The sequence below is a fragment of the Bidens hawaiensis genome, unplaced genomic scaffold (genome assembly GCF_021521415.1).
Source record: "Bidens hawaiensis isolate Kalapana, Puna unplaced genomic scaffold, B.hawaiensis_p1.1 tig00028457_1, whole genome shotgun sequence".
NCBI classification, from domain to species: domain Eukaryota; kingdom Viridiplantae; phylum Streptophyta; class Magnoliopsida; order Asterales; family Asteraceae; genus Bidens; species Bidens hawaiensis.
In genome coordinates, this window is record NW_027494639.1 from 80,557 (window position 1) to 96,321 (window position 15,765).

Below are 15,765 nucleotides of genomic sequence, written 5' to 3' on the forward strand. Positions count from 1 at the left end.
GCCCACCTGGTCCAGACCCATTATTTGACCGATATGCAGAAGCATATTTCGGAAGGATCAGGTCAAACGTGTCATTGTATATTGGTATGGTATCGGATACACAGAGAAGCATGATTCCCAAAGTGGTTGTTTATTGTCAAGTTAGCGTGGCTAAGCAAAATCTATTGAGTTACTTAACGCAGGAAGTCAATCAAACTTGCAATGTTTGACTAATGAAAGTCAACTAATTCTAATGTGTAAAACTTTATAAGAAAACATTATTATACATTAAGTTGTCTATTCAAATGTAAAAGAAAACATAGCGCTTCGTTCATTTATCCAAAACATACATCAACTTACAAGAAGATTCATTAATACTAATGTTCAACAAAAATTATAGAACAAAAAAGTTTTGAAAGCTGTAGACCTGTTGTCTCTTAGCATATGAGCAAGCACCTTTTCATTTCCGTGGACTGTCCACTGTTTCTTTGCATTGGTGTACATAATAGATCCTACAACATAACAGAAAAACATAGACGCTTAAAATATATAATCTCAAGATCATTGTCAAGTCATTTAAGTTATTCATCCAGTTATATTTTTAGTTGAGTTAGAATAAGAGAAACAAATATCCTCCAAAAATGTTTAAGCATGAGCAAGCTAGAAATAAGTATAATGTAATGTTTGCAATTAGATTAAATTCAAAGAAAATCACAGTAGTTTGACTTTCCATAATAGTCAAACTGTGTTCACTAGTTTAAATATAACAGATATGTTATGTATAAAAGGATGGCTTAACATTAAGGGTTCATCAATTGACAGTTGACCTTTGGTCAACCTTTGAATTCTTGAACGTAGACGCAGGTGATCTGTGATCAGTTCAGATACATCAGAAGCACAAGTAACATGTTACAAATTCAGATCGATTGCATAAATATTTACAAAAATGCCCCTGATGCCAGTTAAAAATAAGAAAATTAAAATAACTTTGAACAATTAGTACTTGTATCCAAAAAAATCGATCCAAAAATGAAAAAAACCGAAAAGACCAACCAAAATAACCGAACCAAATCATAAATCGACGGTTAGACCGAACTCTTGATTCGTTTTGGTTTTGCATGTAACTAAAACTGAAAAAACGGAACGGGACCAAACCAAACTAATAGATTTATTTTAAAATTTAAATAATTTATAATAGTTTAATATATAGTTAACCCAAATGTTTTAGCTCAAATATACAATAATTAGTTAGTTATTAACTAACAAAAAAACTTAGGCCCAAATTCATTATTTCTAGCTAACCAGAAAAAGTAAAACTGAATCGAACCCAAACCAATAACCGAAAAACCTAAACCGGTCGATTTTCAAAAACTCAAAAACCGACACTTTGGTTTTTGTCCAGTTTTAGTCCAAAACCGAACCGAACCGAACCAACCCAAGCACACCCCTGGAACTATCCAATGTGCTAATTCAATACAAGATGACTGTCAAAGTCAAAATTCTGATGTATAATGTTTTCACTACCTTTATTTGTATTATCCAATTATTTACATTAAAGTTATCCATAATCATATCAATTTCAAATATTGAAAACAAAATATGGCTAGAGTACTTGTATCCAATAGGGGTGTGCATGAATCCAAAAAAATCTATCCAAAAAAGGAAAAAAAATGGAAAGACCAAACCCGAATAACCAAAATGAAGCAAGCTAAGACGGTTTGGTTTTATGTTTTCTTAAAAAACCAAACTCTCGATTCGGTTTCTGTGTTTGCATGTAGTTAAAACCGAAAAAACGGATCCGAACCAAACTAATAGATAGTTAACCCAAAATTTAATGATTTATAATAGTTTAATATTAGTTAACCCAAAAGTTTTGTCCCAGATGTATAATAATCAATTAACTAACAAAAAACTTAGGCCAAAATTCATTATTTTTTGGCTAACGCGAAAAAACTAAAACCGGACCGAACCCAAACCACTGACTGAAAAACTGAAACCAATTGGTTTTCAAAAACTCAAAAACCGATACTTCGGTTTTTGGTTCTGTTTTAGCCCAAAACCGAACCGACCTATGCACTCCCCTAGTATCCAAATTCCAACGTGTTAATTTCAATATAAGATAACAGGCAAAGTCAAAATTCTGTTAAATAATGTTTACACTAGTTTTATTTCAAATATCAAACACAAAGTTAACTAGCTGAAAGAGAGAGAGAGTACCTTTTAATCGAAGTGTAACTTCATCTTCAAAATCAGATTTTCAGATGGTTCATCTGAAGATTTTCAAACTTTTCAACAAATAAATGCTTTGTGGAAGATGAGTTATGCCAGTCCTCCTAATATCTAACCACTGTAAACATCCTAAATTACCCAGTTCCTCAGGCAATTTCTCAATATTCTCACATGCTTGAAGATTCAACACCCTGAGACGTTTCAACTTACAGATGCTGCTTGGAATTTCTCTTAAATTAGAGCAATCATATAGATCCAGTTCCTCCAACGACTCTAATTCACCAACATCCTCAGGTAATTTCTCAAGACTACGACAAAATGTAGGAATTAGGGTTTTCAGACGTTTCAACTTACAGATGCTGCTTGGAATTTCTCTTAAATTAGAGCAATTATATAGATTCAGTTCCTCCAACGACTCTAATTCACCAACATCCTCAGGTAATTTCTCAAGACTACGACAAAATCTAAGAATTAGGGTTTTCAGACGTTTCAACTTACAGATGCTGCTTGGAATTTCTCTTAAATTAGAGCAATTATATAGATTCAGTTCCTCCAACGACTCTAATTCACCAACATCCTCAGGTAATTTCTCAAGACTACGACAAAATCTAAGAATTAGGGTTTTCAGACGTTTCAACTTACAGATGCTGCTTGGAATTTCTCTTAAATTAGAGCAATCATATAGATCCAGTTCCTCCAACGACTCTAATTCACCAACATCCTCAGGTAATTTCTCAAGAAATGTACATTCATCAAGAATTAGGGTTTTCAGACGTTTCAACATACAAATGCTATTAGGGAGATGTTTAACTTTTGTACCTCTTAAATTTAGGTATTCTAAACATTCCAATTGGCCAAGGTCCTCTGGCAATTCCTCTATTCCAGTGACTCGAAGGTCAAGAGTTGTCAAATGTTGTAGACTACAAATGCTTCCGGGAAGACTCTTAAGACTTTCGCAAAAAGAGAGATTCAAAGAGACAAGGTTATGAAGATTTCCAATTGATGAGGGTATTTCTGATATATTGCGGTCAAGAGTTGTCAAATGTTGTAGACTACAAATGCTTCCTGGAAGTCTCGTAAGACTCCACCAAAAAGAGCGATTCAAAGAGACAAGGTTATGAAGATTTCCAATTGATGAGGGTATTTTTGATATTAAGTAATTACTTGAAAGATCCAGCACTTGCAAACTATTGCTGGAGTGCCCTGTGACTATACAACCCGGGAATTCCCTCAGACCTAATCCACCTATATATAGAACCTCAAGTGATTCCAACTCCTCGATAAAAGATACAGACTTCAAATTGCTGCAGTAATCTAAGTTTAAGTAGACAAGGCTTTTTAGGCATCCCCCGTCCACGTCAACTTTTACCAAATCAGAACAATATTCAAGATTTAACCTCTCGAGTTTGGGAGTCAGCCCAAGGTCAAGGCTCCTCACCTTTGATTCACTCAAGTCAAGGAATTTGAGCTTCTTCATAACCTATCACAAGATTTTGTTGTGATAAACACATTTTATTGTGATAGATATACATATATATATTTATAACATTATAGAACTACCAATCAACCATCTTACCTTTCCCCGGCATTCCCAAAGTTGTTTGATTTTGCTGTTAGACATATCAACTGCAACAAGATTATTTGCTTCAAACGTTTTGGGTAAACACCAGTGGGGGTAGTTGTACCAATACAAATATCGTAACGAATCTGGAAAGTGTAGGCAAGCTTCGTCAATAGCAGAACTATCCTTGAACCGCCTGTTGTTCACAATAAGGCAAGTAAGTTTTTTCATGTTTCCAAGACCTTCCAAAAAAATACTAGGAGTGATTCTTAGATCTATACATCTTGTTCCATTACGAACCTGCAATTCAAAAACAATCATAAAAGTTGAGTTATAACGGATGAAAATTTTACGAGTTTCGTCTCCACCGTACAAATAAATTGGACTCTTACCAAATTTTCAGCCAAAATATCTTCAATTTCCTTCTGAACCCATAATCGGCTACGCTTGTGGGGCTTGTCCAAATGCTCACGACCTGCAATATTCTTGCCCATTTCTTCTATGTGGTCATGCATGTCTATGAATATACGATTATAGCGTTTTAAAGTTACAATTAGAGATTTTTGCTCAAGAACTCTTAAACCATATTCAATATAAAGTCCGCAACTTTCAAGCATACGAATGGCATCTTCTTTCTGCCACCCTCGAAGGAAGCATGCCACATTCAGGAACAATTCCTTGTGTTCATCCTCAAGGCTTTCATAACTTAATTCCAATTTTTTAAGAGTTTCCTTCAATGGAATTGTTTTAAGTCTTTCTAGTGTATATCTCCATTGCCTTTCATCTTTACCGCATAATTTTGAACCCAAAACTTTTAGTGTCAATGGAAGACCAGCAGCATAACTTACAACTTCATTTGAATGTTTTTCATACCCTTGAGTTGGAATTTCTTTCCCAAATGCATGCCTACTGAAAAGGCGAATTGCTTCTTCATCCGTTAAAAGAGTGGCATCGTGTATCCGTTTCACGTTATGTTCTTCGAGCACCTCTCCATCTCTAGTTGTAATTATAACTCTACTTCCTGGCTTGAACCAAGTAGGATCTCCGGCTAACGTCTCAAGCTGTTCTTTACAGTCCACATCGTCAAGAACAACAATAACTTTCTTGCTAGACAACCTATTTTTCATTAAGTTTTTCCCTACTTGGATACCACTTACACTAATGCCTGTATTCTTTAATACATCTCTAAGGATTTGTTCTTGCAACTTCTCCAAGCCTAACTGTGAAGCTTTTTCCCTCACATTCTCAACAAAGCTTTTACCTTCAAAATCAGTGGATATTTTATCAAAAATAGCTCGGGATAAAGTTGTTTTCCCTGCACCTCCCATGCCCTTAATCCCTACCATGCGAACATCCTCCAAACCAATCTCTAAATACTGGTCAAGATCTTGCACCCTTTGTTCCATGCCTATCAACTTTTCATTGACGTTCATATCAATGGAACGTAACTCGAGCGAAATCCAATCAATAATTAAGTCAATGACTTTAGCTTCATACCTATAGAACATAAAAGAAGATTCAATTAGCTTGATCAAGAACCCACATGAATAATTATTTTTCACGTCTATACGCACTAAGCATGCCAATTTGACCCTATAACCAATAAACTCATGACTTGGGTTAAAAATAGTAACTTTGGGTTCATTTGGGTCTACTCAAATTATACAAGGGGATAGAACGAGCAGCTCATAAAACATTAAATGGGCCCGGGTGAGCAACCACTGCCGTCTGCATCACCACCCTAACCGGCACCGTCGCATACAACCCATTTACCCCACCATTCTTGTCGTTGCCTTCTCCATCACCACTACCGGCACCACTGTTGCGGTCATGACTATGGTCACTGTCGGTAATACCGTTGTTGCCACCTCTCCATCGCTCGTTTTCATTAAAACCAGCTATGACCAGACCCAGCAAGTCCGTTTGTGTGGCATAATACACACAGATTTAAAACATATTTCAGGTTTAAATATACATCTTTCAACGAGACTCAAATTTACTTCATGATTTGGCAATAGAGTATAGAACATGAGTATAGATATAATGAAGAATTACCCATTAGCAGTGTTCCTCACATCCAAACCAGACAAATTGGCTGCTTCTTTAAGAGCCTCTCTCCATTTTTCAACCTCTGACTTATTGTTATTTTTATGTTTTGCCAAGGCTTTTCCGACTGATCTAGTTTGTTTTCGGACATCAGAGGGATCCACATCGTAGAACACGGGGTAAGCAATATGCCCGCCAGTCTTACGGCACTCCATGATCTTCAGAAGCTCTTTTAAGCACCATGATGAAGATGCGTAGCGCTTGGAAAACACAATAATATAGAATCTGGAATCTTCAATGGCTTGTAAGAGCTCTTTACTGATCTCTTTTCCTCTCTCAAGTCTCTCGTCGTCCTTGAATGTGTAAATGCCTTGTCGATCAAGTGCAGCATAAAGATGATCAACAAAGGTCTTGCGTGTGTCTACACCACAGAAGCTCAGAAATACGTTATACTTGTAGCTCTTGTTGTTGGCACATGAACTTGAAGAAGCCATCGATCGAAGGTATGCTAATGCTTGGCAGATCCTGAAAGATCAAATCTTTTTTGAAGAAATTTTCACCTGATGGTTGCAAAGAAAATAGGAGGATGGAATGAATGTTTAAAGTGCAGAATGCATATTAAGATAAGACTGGGCAAGGTGTGAACCACGCACAAGGAGATATTAAATTAGACTTGAATAAAAACAAATAGTATTATATAAAAACAAATAGTATTATATCTGTTAAGTTACCACATGAAACTTAATAAGGTCTTACTGAAAGTAATAAATTTAATTCAAATAAAATACTTAGTTTCATTGCACTTAAACATCATCATTACATTACATATGGAGGTAAATGGGCAACAAGCTGCGTCGCTACTTGAATCATAGACAGAATCTATCTCTTTAAACTTGGGTTTACTTTTCAAAGCCATAATAAGGTCAAGAAACCCACAGGCAACACGTAAACATCATCCTCAAAGTTAAGTACAAATAATCAAAGCAATATAATTTCCAGGAAACCCACAATCAGCAACTTGGATCAAAATGGGGCCTGTCTCTTTAATTTGGTTTAGTTTTCAAAGTCAAGAAACCCATAGGCAACAACTTGGATTCTTAGTGGGCCATCTCTCTTTGATTATTTTAGGTTTACTTATCAGAGTCTTCTAATTTTAATTCACACCATTTTAAAACACACTAGACATGATAGAAATTAATGACTTGATATATAAAAATATTAAACAAAAGTTCATTTATATCTTTATTTAATAGGTTTTATGAATAATATATCTTAAATTAGTGATTGAATTGAACTCTTTAATTACTTAGTCAATTTATGGAACATGTAAGTAAAAAATAATCTAAAATACTCTTGTAAGTTATTGGTATAGTAGGGACTCAAGTCACCCAATCCATTATTGAAACATATCACATAAAACTTTCGTGTAATTAACTCTTTTCTTTTTAATTAATAAATTTAAATTTCTTGAAATTAAGTACAAACAATCCAAGTAATAAAATTAAATAGCAATATAATTTCCACGAAAGCCACAAGGAGCAACACTGATCTAAATGGCCCTATCTATTTGTTTCGGGATTACTTTTAGAAGTCACGCGGTCACGAAAACCACATGCAACAACTTGGATTGTATATGTGCCATACCCTTTTTGTTTTGGGTTTACTTTTCAAAGTATCTTTTTATGGACTATGATATTACACATAATGGAATGGGTCAATAGGATGAATCATGATTTATGAATGATGTAATGAGTTTTGAAATGTGTTAAAATTATATGTTGTTTTATTTTTAATTCCTAAAATTATATATATTTCTAATTACTTTCATTTCTTATATTTGTGTGGTTTTAATAAAGAAAATTGAAATGTGGCTTTGGAAGGATTGGTTCGCGGCATAGCTAATTTTTTCAACAACGTTTGGAACTACCTCAATACCTAAGTGAGCTTTCAGAAACGGCATGTCAACCATCCATACTGATTTTGACTTTTCAGTCTTGACTCCCCATGAACACCATCAAGAAGAAAACCCTAAAATCCCCCTGGGTCAGACTTTGAACCTGAGACCTCAAAGATACCAAGCCTTAACTATCACTCTATGTCATTAAACCAGAAGGCCCCGTTGCATATTTTTTTTAACAGTCAATTTGGATCATACGGGTCACTGACCCACCCAACCATCTCCATTCCATAATCAACAAATAAAGCACCCTAGCCCTGACAGAAATAAGTGACATGTTAAATAAAAAAATTAAACATAATTTTATTCATATTAATTAGCTAACACAAGAAGTCTGTAACTTAGTAGACTAGTGGAAGTGCCCGCGCGTTGCAGCAGAGAACCTAAGATTCGATCGGTATGGCTCGATTAGTTATGGTACCGGAATTTGCTATAGCAAAATTCATATTCATTATAGTTTACGAAACAAGAAATAAGAAATTTACATTACAGCATTATTACATCATTATCAAAATTGGGGATTATTTAGCTGGTTGATGTACAACTACAAGTCAATGATATACAATTATGTATTGGCTGATTGGCATGTTAATTGGTCATATGCTTGTTTACTTGGTTGATGCATTGCCTATTTTTTCTTCTCATACTTTGTATACTTTTTTTTATCTATCATGCAATGTGATATTGTTTTATAAAGATATCTACCTTCTGAAAATTGAAACAAACTCTCTCAATGATTCTATGTCATCTAGTTAAGTATACTAAAGGTTATATGTTATACCAATAAGTGTCTAGTTTTATTGGTTTTAAGGCCATAAGCTGGTGTTCCATAACATATACATACAACATGAGTCGACAATGTTGTCATCCACCAAATTCCTCTATATTGTCTTATGCTGTGTTCCTGAGTATCATTTAGGGAAAGAAAAGAAACGAAAAGGTAGGAAATAAGATTGGTTGTGTTCCCGAGTTTCATTTAAGGATGGAAAGGGAAGGAAATAGGAAAATGTGTGTTTCCGAGTTTCATTAGAGGAAAGAAAGGGTAGGAATTGAAAGGAAAAGTAAGGGTAAAATGGAAGGTTTTATTTGGATGGAAAGAAAGTTAGTGAAGAAAAGGAAAGGAAATGAAAAGAAAGAGAAAGGAAAGGATTCTTTTCCTTTTCTTTCTTTCGTTTAATTATCTCGGACTTTTCTTAAATTTCTCTCATGAGTCGATTAATGTTGCCATTCTATCTTCTAACTTACCTTTTAAGCTATAATTGCATTCTCTCATCATGTAGAATCATTTCTTTTTAAGGTGTTTTGGGGATTGCCAACCTAGCAGCTATTTTGATTTATCATATAAGTTTTGTTGGTCGTTAAAAAAAAGATCTGTTCCTTTTTTTATTTTTTTACTCTTAAAGAAAGATCACGTGATTGACAATATTGAGTGGCACCCACAAATTATCAATCAAAAACCCAAATTCAGATCCTCTTATTGTTCTTAATCACATGCATATATTTTTCAGAAAATGAAATGTTTTAAAAAATACTGCAATTTAGTGAAAGAGATGGTTATTAAATTTGAAGAACCAACTAATCTACAAACTTTTGACACGCTTTGTTGTCATAGTTGGATCAAATAGGTGACTTTTGCTGTACCATCTCTTGAAGATTTTCCCATAATTTAGGGTCGTTATAATCCTTGATAACGAGCGATGCCCCTGCATCTAGTAGCATTTGTTCAGGGTTTCTAGTAGCCATACCAACAGCTGCCATCCCGGCTCCATTGGCTGCTTTAATTCCTGAAACAGAATCCTAAGTAACACACAAAAAGTTGCACATGAAACACACGGCATACGTATTGAACAGTTGGGCTATTTTAAGAGATGATCGAGTTGAGTTCATACCTCAAATACAAATGTGTGATTTGGGGAAACTTTAAGTGCATTTAGAGCCTTGAGGTGTGGATCAGGAAAAGGTTTTGGTCTTGCACATTCTTCAGCTAAAACTATCACTTCAAAGAAATCTTCTAGTTTAAGCATTGAAATCAGCAACTCAGCATTTGATTTGGAGCGTTTGTAACCGCAGCCCGTTTCAGGCCAAGATTTTCTACCCATTTGCATACGTCATTTAAGCCGCTTATAGGTTCCAATTATTCAGCTGCCAATCTGTTTGTTTATAGACGAGAGTTAAAAGTTACATTTCAAGGTCAAAATGACTTGAATAACTTCAAATTGACACCTAATTTGAATATTTATGGAGAAAGAACAATACCATAATTATTATGACTTTAAAAGTCTGCTTTACCTCAGATGGCTTGCAAAACAGGTCTAAGCGTGTTAAACGGGTCAGACACGACACGATTAACTAAATGTGTCGTTTCCTAAAACACAAACACCGGAACTTTTATGAATATGTAACACGACCCGTTTAACACGATTAATATAACCTGGTCAATATCACGGCACGACACATTTAACTCATCAAAAGACACGTCTTTTTAGTGTTTCTAGATTTGACCTTTTAAGGGAGAACTTACGAGTTTTTGCTTATATAATGATACAAATTACCTTCTAAACAAAGCTTTTTAGTCATATGCCTGATCCATATGGATTCTAAATTTAGAAAGTAATGTTTGACCTCAAAAGTCAAAGCACGTGATAAACTAGTGCACTTGACATGATGATACAAATTACCTTCTAAACAAAGCTTCCTTGTCAACCATGAACTTCGTGGCCTTTTCAAAATCCCATCAGGGAGAAGAACATTACAAAGCTCTTCGTTATGCTTGCCACTAATATTATTTATGAAAAAATCTTCATCGATAGGTGACCCATCAATAAATCCTATCTATAAAAACAAAAACCAAATGCTCTATAAGTATGTTTTAGTAAGATTCAAAACGATAAAACAGAGATCAAACGGTTAAATAAAGTACCTCTTGGAGCATATCACGGAAGGCATAGTAATGGAGAGGATCCGAGTCACAAAGAGTTCCATCAATGTCGAAAAGGACTGCTTCAAGAGGAGCAATGGAAGATAATGAAGCATCGCTGCATCAGTAAAGTTGACTTGAAGATCAAATGGACTGATTTCAAACTTTGAATTATATGAATATTTGTATTCTTTGATAACTGACGGCTGAACACGCGTAACCGATGCCAAAACCAGTCGCGGACCTACACCTTTGGTGTAGGTGTCGGCCGACCCCAGTGAAATTTTTGTTTAAAAGGTATATATATATATGTTAAAAATCCTTATCGACCCTATGAAATTTTGACATCCGACCCCTATAAATTTTTTTTCTGGGTCTGCCACCGGCCAAAACCAGAAGCAAAGCATAAATGTACAGTAGTTTCATAAACTAAATTTTAAACCAACCCATTTTCAACCGAAACCCATCTTGACCTTACCTCTTTCGACCCGAATCAAAGTAACCCTTTTTTGAATCGACCCGTGCCGGCATGTGACCCGTTTGCCCGTCTTAAATAAATAACAAAGCCTTATTAAAACAATTATATTATATTATATATACCTACCAGTTAATTGGGTAAGAGCTTGATGAAATCGTTGTGGAGAACGATGGGAAATGTAGTTTTGTGCCTAAAATTGGATTATTGGGAAAGAGGTGAAGAGAAGTAGTGAGCGCTGACATATTATGTTGTGTTGAGCGTTACTATTACTATTTCTTTTCACATAAATACTGGTCAAGATCTTGCACCCTTTGTTCCATGCCTACTAAACTTTCATCAAGGTTTGTATTAATGGGACGTAACTCGAGTGAAACCTTCTCGATAATTAATTTTATGACTTTAGCTTCATGCCTGTATATCATAGAAAGGGATTCAATTAACTTGCACAAGAAGCCACACGAATAATTATTGTTCAGGTCTATAATGCACCATTTGCAAAAGCAAGTGTGCATATTCATGTTTCAATGTTCATACAAGACTTAATTACTGTTATAATTTGACAATAAAACATCAGGTATTGAAGGAATTTACCCATCAGCGGTCTTCCTCAAATCCCAACCAGACAAATTGGCTGCTTGTTTAAGAGCCTCACTCCATTTGCTAACTTCTGATTCATTCCTGTCCGTATGTATGGCAAGGGCTTTTCTAACTGGTCCGGTTTGTTTTCGAACTTCAGATGGATCCACATCGTAGAACACGGGGAAAGCAATATGCTCGTTCATCTTATGGCACCGCATGATCTTCAGAAGCTCGTTTAAGCACCATGATGAAGATGCGTAGTTTTTGGAAAAAACAATAATGTAGACTCTCGAGTCTTTTATTGCTTGCAAGAGCTCATCATTGATCTTTTTTCCTTTCTCAAGTCTCTCGTCGTCCTTGAATGTGTTAATACCTTGTTGCTCAAGAGCAGCATAAAGATGACCAACAAAGGTCCTGCGCGTGTCTTCACCACAGAAGCTCAAAAACACGTCGAACTGGTAGCTCTTGTTTTGAAGGCATGAACTTGAAGAAGCCATTGGAAGTATGCTAATGCTTGACAGATCCCTAAAGATCAAATCTTTTTTTGAAGAATTTTTCACCTGATGGTTGCAAAGATAATATGATGTATGGAATGTTTAAAGTGCAGAATGGTTGCAAAAGAAAAGATGATAAGGTTGGGCAAGATGTGAACCACGCACAAGGAGATATTAAATCAGATCACTTGAATAAAAACAAATAGTTATGACTGTTATTTTTAATTTACAATTATTATATCTTTTAAGTTCCCACATGAAACTTAATAAGGTCTTACCGAAAGTAATAAATTTTAATTCAAAGAAACTACTTAGTTTCATTGCACTTACACATCATCATTACACATATTTTTAGGCAAACTGGCAACAAGTTGCGTCGCTACTTGGGTTTACTTTTCAAAGCCAAAATAAGATCATGAAACCCAGAGACAACACTTAAACATCATCCTCAAAATTTAGTACAAATAATCCAAGCAATATAATTTCCACGAAAGCCATAGGCAGCAACTTGGATCATAAATGGGACCTATTTCTTTAATTTAGGTTTACTAATTTTCAAAGCCACAAGAAACCTACAAGCAACAACTTGGATCGTAAATGGGCCATCTCTCTTTGATTATTTTGGGTTTACTTTTCAAAGTCTTCTAATTCTATGATGTAATGAATTTTGTATCCATTGTATTTCATACACCCACCGTGTTTGCACCCTGGCCTAGCTGATAGAAATCAATGTCATGATAAATGAAAAGGTTAAAACATAAATTCATTTACATTTAATCGATTTATGAATACAGCTATTATAATAAATGTAGCTATTGTAATTAAGAATCTTCTTAAATTCTTTGTGTATTTATAGACAAATAGATAGTCTATGAAGGGGCGAGACGACACAAAAGTTTAATTATTTGATTCACAATCGTTCTATTACAAATGAGTGTCTGCATCACTATTTATAGTTTTCGAAAGGGTGCAAACCCTTTGGTGAAGCGACGCGTTGTTTGGGGAATTAATTAGGTCCACACTAAACAATACATTTTGATTCTAATTACATAATAATGCCTTAATTTCTATTAATTACGTAATAGTTGGGATAAAATCTAAATTATCAATTCCAACAATCTATAAGCTGTATTGTTTTCTTATAAATCGTAATTAGAGACTAGATAATACTTGTTAGTTTTATTTTATAATAAATTGAAACTCAAACTACTATAACAAATATAGTTTAAAGTTAAAATTAGTATTCAATAAATTGTGCCAATAAAGAAAATCTAATTTGGTGGATTTAAAGAATAAATATTGGGGACTAAATCGATCATTTGGTAGGGGGTGCTTTTGGTATAAATGAAATTAAATTCTCATTTATAAACATTATTTTGTCTCCCTAAACAACGGTATAGATAACATGAATCGACAATGTATAGTGACAATGCATAGTGGTATCAATGGCGGACCTAGTATACAACTAGGGGTAGCGGAAGTACAAATTTTATACGTTTTGGTCGGTTTTCGTATTTCACTACCTCTGAAAAAATATAACGTTACCCCTGTTTGTTTAAAGCCAACCAAATTAAAACCCGAAACAAATTAAAGCCCAACCAAATTTAAGCACAAACTAATTAAACCATTTGTTTGTTTGTCCTTCATGCTTAAACGTTTGGTTTAGGTCGGACATCAACATTCAACAAAACAAAGTTTCATTCAGTCGTGGCTTCCACCCCGCATTGCCCCAACCCCGCATGCTGTAGCCTGAGTAGCCAACGGTCGGTACTCCTTCGGTCACTCACTCCCTCGTCCACGGTTTGAATTCTACCTATTCAATTTAGGTATTCTTCTACTTCTACTTAAAATTGTAATTGTTTATTTGTTTATATAAATTGTTAATTTGGAATTATTTATGGGCAATTAAATGGGTTTTTTTTACAGTGAACTTTTAATTTTTGTTGTCTTCAGGATTTGAATCCAAAACCTCCCATCAAAACCTAGGTGTTTTAAAGGTTTTGTCTTTGGAAATGGAGTATCACCCCATTGGTAGCAATTGTATGATTGATTATGGTTTGTTGGATATTCAGATAATATTTTTTTTAACGACCAACTAAGTAACGTCGGGTACTCTGTATGCGGCCCCCAATGGCTAAAGGTAGCCCGAGCCGGCCACGAGTCCGGACAGACGGAGCCCCTAGCGATCCACCTATTGAGGGAGTCCCCGGATAAAACCTGACCCCCACGCCCGCCAAACAGCACAACAGCAAGGAGCCGGTAAAACCGGATGAGATCAGGACTCAAACCCTGGCAAGCCAGGGTCATCCGTCATATCTCCCATATAAATTGATGATAGTTAGGTTTGAACCCCCTACTTCTCACTTGTAAAGTGAGTGCTCTACCATTGAGCCACATCCAATTTATCCGATATTGGAGATTGTAATTGATTAGAGATTTAGGGTTTATGTGTAAACTTTATTTCCAAAGGGTTTTTCTTGAAGTGAAAGAGTTGGTGTGGAGAAATAGGTAGGTGACCTTTTATAGGTCCCTATTTCCCCAAAACTTACAAAATAAACGTACAAACTAAACGTACCGAGTACGTACTATACCGACTAAAAGCAAACTAAAACGGCATATACAATCCTAAAAACAATATAGAATATTGGCCCTACAATCTCCCTCTAGGATTGAGTATGTCGAGGAACCTTCGTCAAGTTCTTTGCTTCGTCTTTATTTCTTGAAACTTTGTACTTGTCTTGATCCAGGAATTTGAACCAGATTGGATCTTGAACAATTCTTTATTTTCCAGTCTTATAGACTTGAACTTCAATCTTATTTTCTGGGAAGGATCGCAACAGAAAATTTTAGAAACATCAGATGCGGGAGGCTCGACATCTAATTTTCTCTTGTTGACTTTCTTAAGCCAGCAGGTTTCATTCCTTGTCTTCAGACACAATCAGTTCATCTTTAGGTTCAACCACCAACTTTCACGTTCTCGTCTTCTTTTAAGCGCTTCAGCATCTGCAACTCCAAGCAGACTTGATCTTGATCTACTGCCCATCTACACCTGCACAAAACTTAGAACGAATAAGATTCGTTCACAAACCCTCTCAAGGGTCAAAGAAGAATTTTACTTTTCAAAACAAGCTCTTGGTTTGAAGTGTTTGCAGAATAATCTGAAATTTTATTTTCAATCTCTCAACTTGTAAATGATTTGTTTAAGTCCCAGGTTTCCAACAAACATTGCATGAACGACCTTGACAACAAAACACATGATTTTGAATAAAACAAGGTTTAATAAAATATGTACGAACATAATAAAAACTTAAAATCTTTTTGGCATTTTCATATATTTTAATATTATGAAAATATATACATAATATTTTGAAGTTGAAACAAAAAATAAAACAAAAATAAGATAGGAGTAAAGATGAAATTAATATTATATATCAAAAATATTTACTTTAAAAAGTTTACTAAATTATTTTTCTAAGAAAGATCACAACATGAATCACATTATCTGTTAACGTTCTAGATCACACT

The 15,765-nt window shown here is 35.0% G+C and overlaps 1 protein-coding gene and 2 pseudogenes across 3 annotated transcripts; all 3 read right to left on the reverse strand.

Moving 5' to 3' along the window:
* Positions 1–2,245: 2,245 nt before the first annotated feature.
* On the reverse strand, positions 2,246–6,451 carry LOC143577029 (disease resistance protein Roq1-like). The gene is made up of 4 exons (XM_077060977.1): positions 5,825–6,451; positions 4,162–5,266; positions 3,785–4,069; positions 2,246–3,688 (listed from the first exon to the last, which is right to left on the reverse strand). The coding sequence occupies exons 1-4, from the start codon at positions 6,307–6,309 to the stop codon at positions 2,246–2,248; spliced, it is 3,318 nt and encodes a 1,105-aa protein (XP_076917092.1). The 5' UTR covers positions 6,310–6,451.
* Positions 6,452–9,389: 2,938 nt separating this feature from the next.
* Positions 9,390–11,409, reverse strand: LOC143577035 (haloacid dehalogenase-like hydrolase domain-containing protein Sgpp; annotated as a pseudogene). The gene is made up of 5 exons (XR_013143044.1): positions 11,294–11,409; positions 10,693–10,807; positions 10,451–10,604; positions 9,662–9,922; positions 9,390–9,569 (listed from the first exon to the last, which is right to left on the reverse strand). The product of XR_013143044.1 is annotated as a haloacid dehalogenase-like hydrolase domain-containing protein Sgpp (transcript).
* Positions 11,410–11,436: 27 nt separating this feature from the next.
* LOC143577040 (toll/interleukin-1 receptor-like protein pseudogene) lies at positions 11,437–12,583 on the reverse strand (annotated as a pseudogene). The gene is made up of 2 exons (XR_013143047.1): positions 11,759–12,583; positions 11,437–11,578 (listed from the first exon to the last, which is right to left on the reverse strand). The product of XR_013143047.1 is annotated as a toll/interleukin-1 receptor-like protein pseudogene (transcript).
* Between the last annotated feature and the right edge of the window lie 3,182 nt (positions 12,584–15,765).

Bases quoted from the DNA above. Each gene is read 5' to 3' on its own strand.
- LOC143577029 (XM_077060977.1), bottom strand. From the start codon at position 6,309: ATGGCTTCTTCAAGTTCATGTGCCAACAACAAGAGCTACAAGTATAAC. The intron at 4,070-4,161 runs GTAAGAGTCCAA...TTTGAATTGCAG, and splicing joins ATATTTTGGCTGAAAATTTG to GTTCGTAATGGAACAAGATG. The intron at 3,689-3,784 runs GTAAGATGGTTG...ATCTTGTGATAG, and splicing joins TTTGGGAATGCCGGGGAAAG to GTTATGAAGAAGCTCAAATT.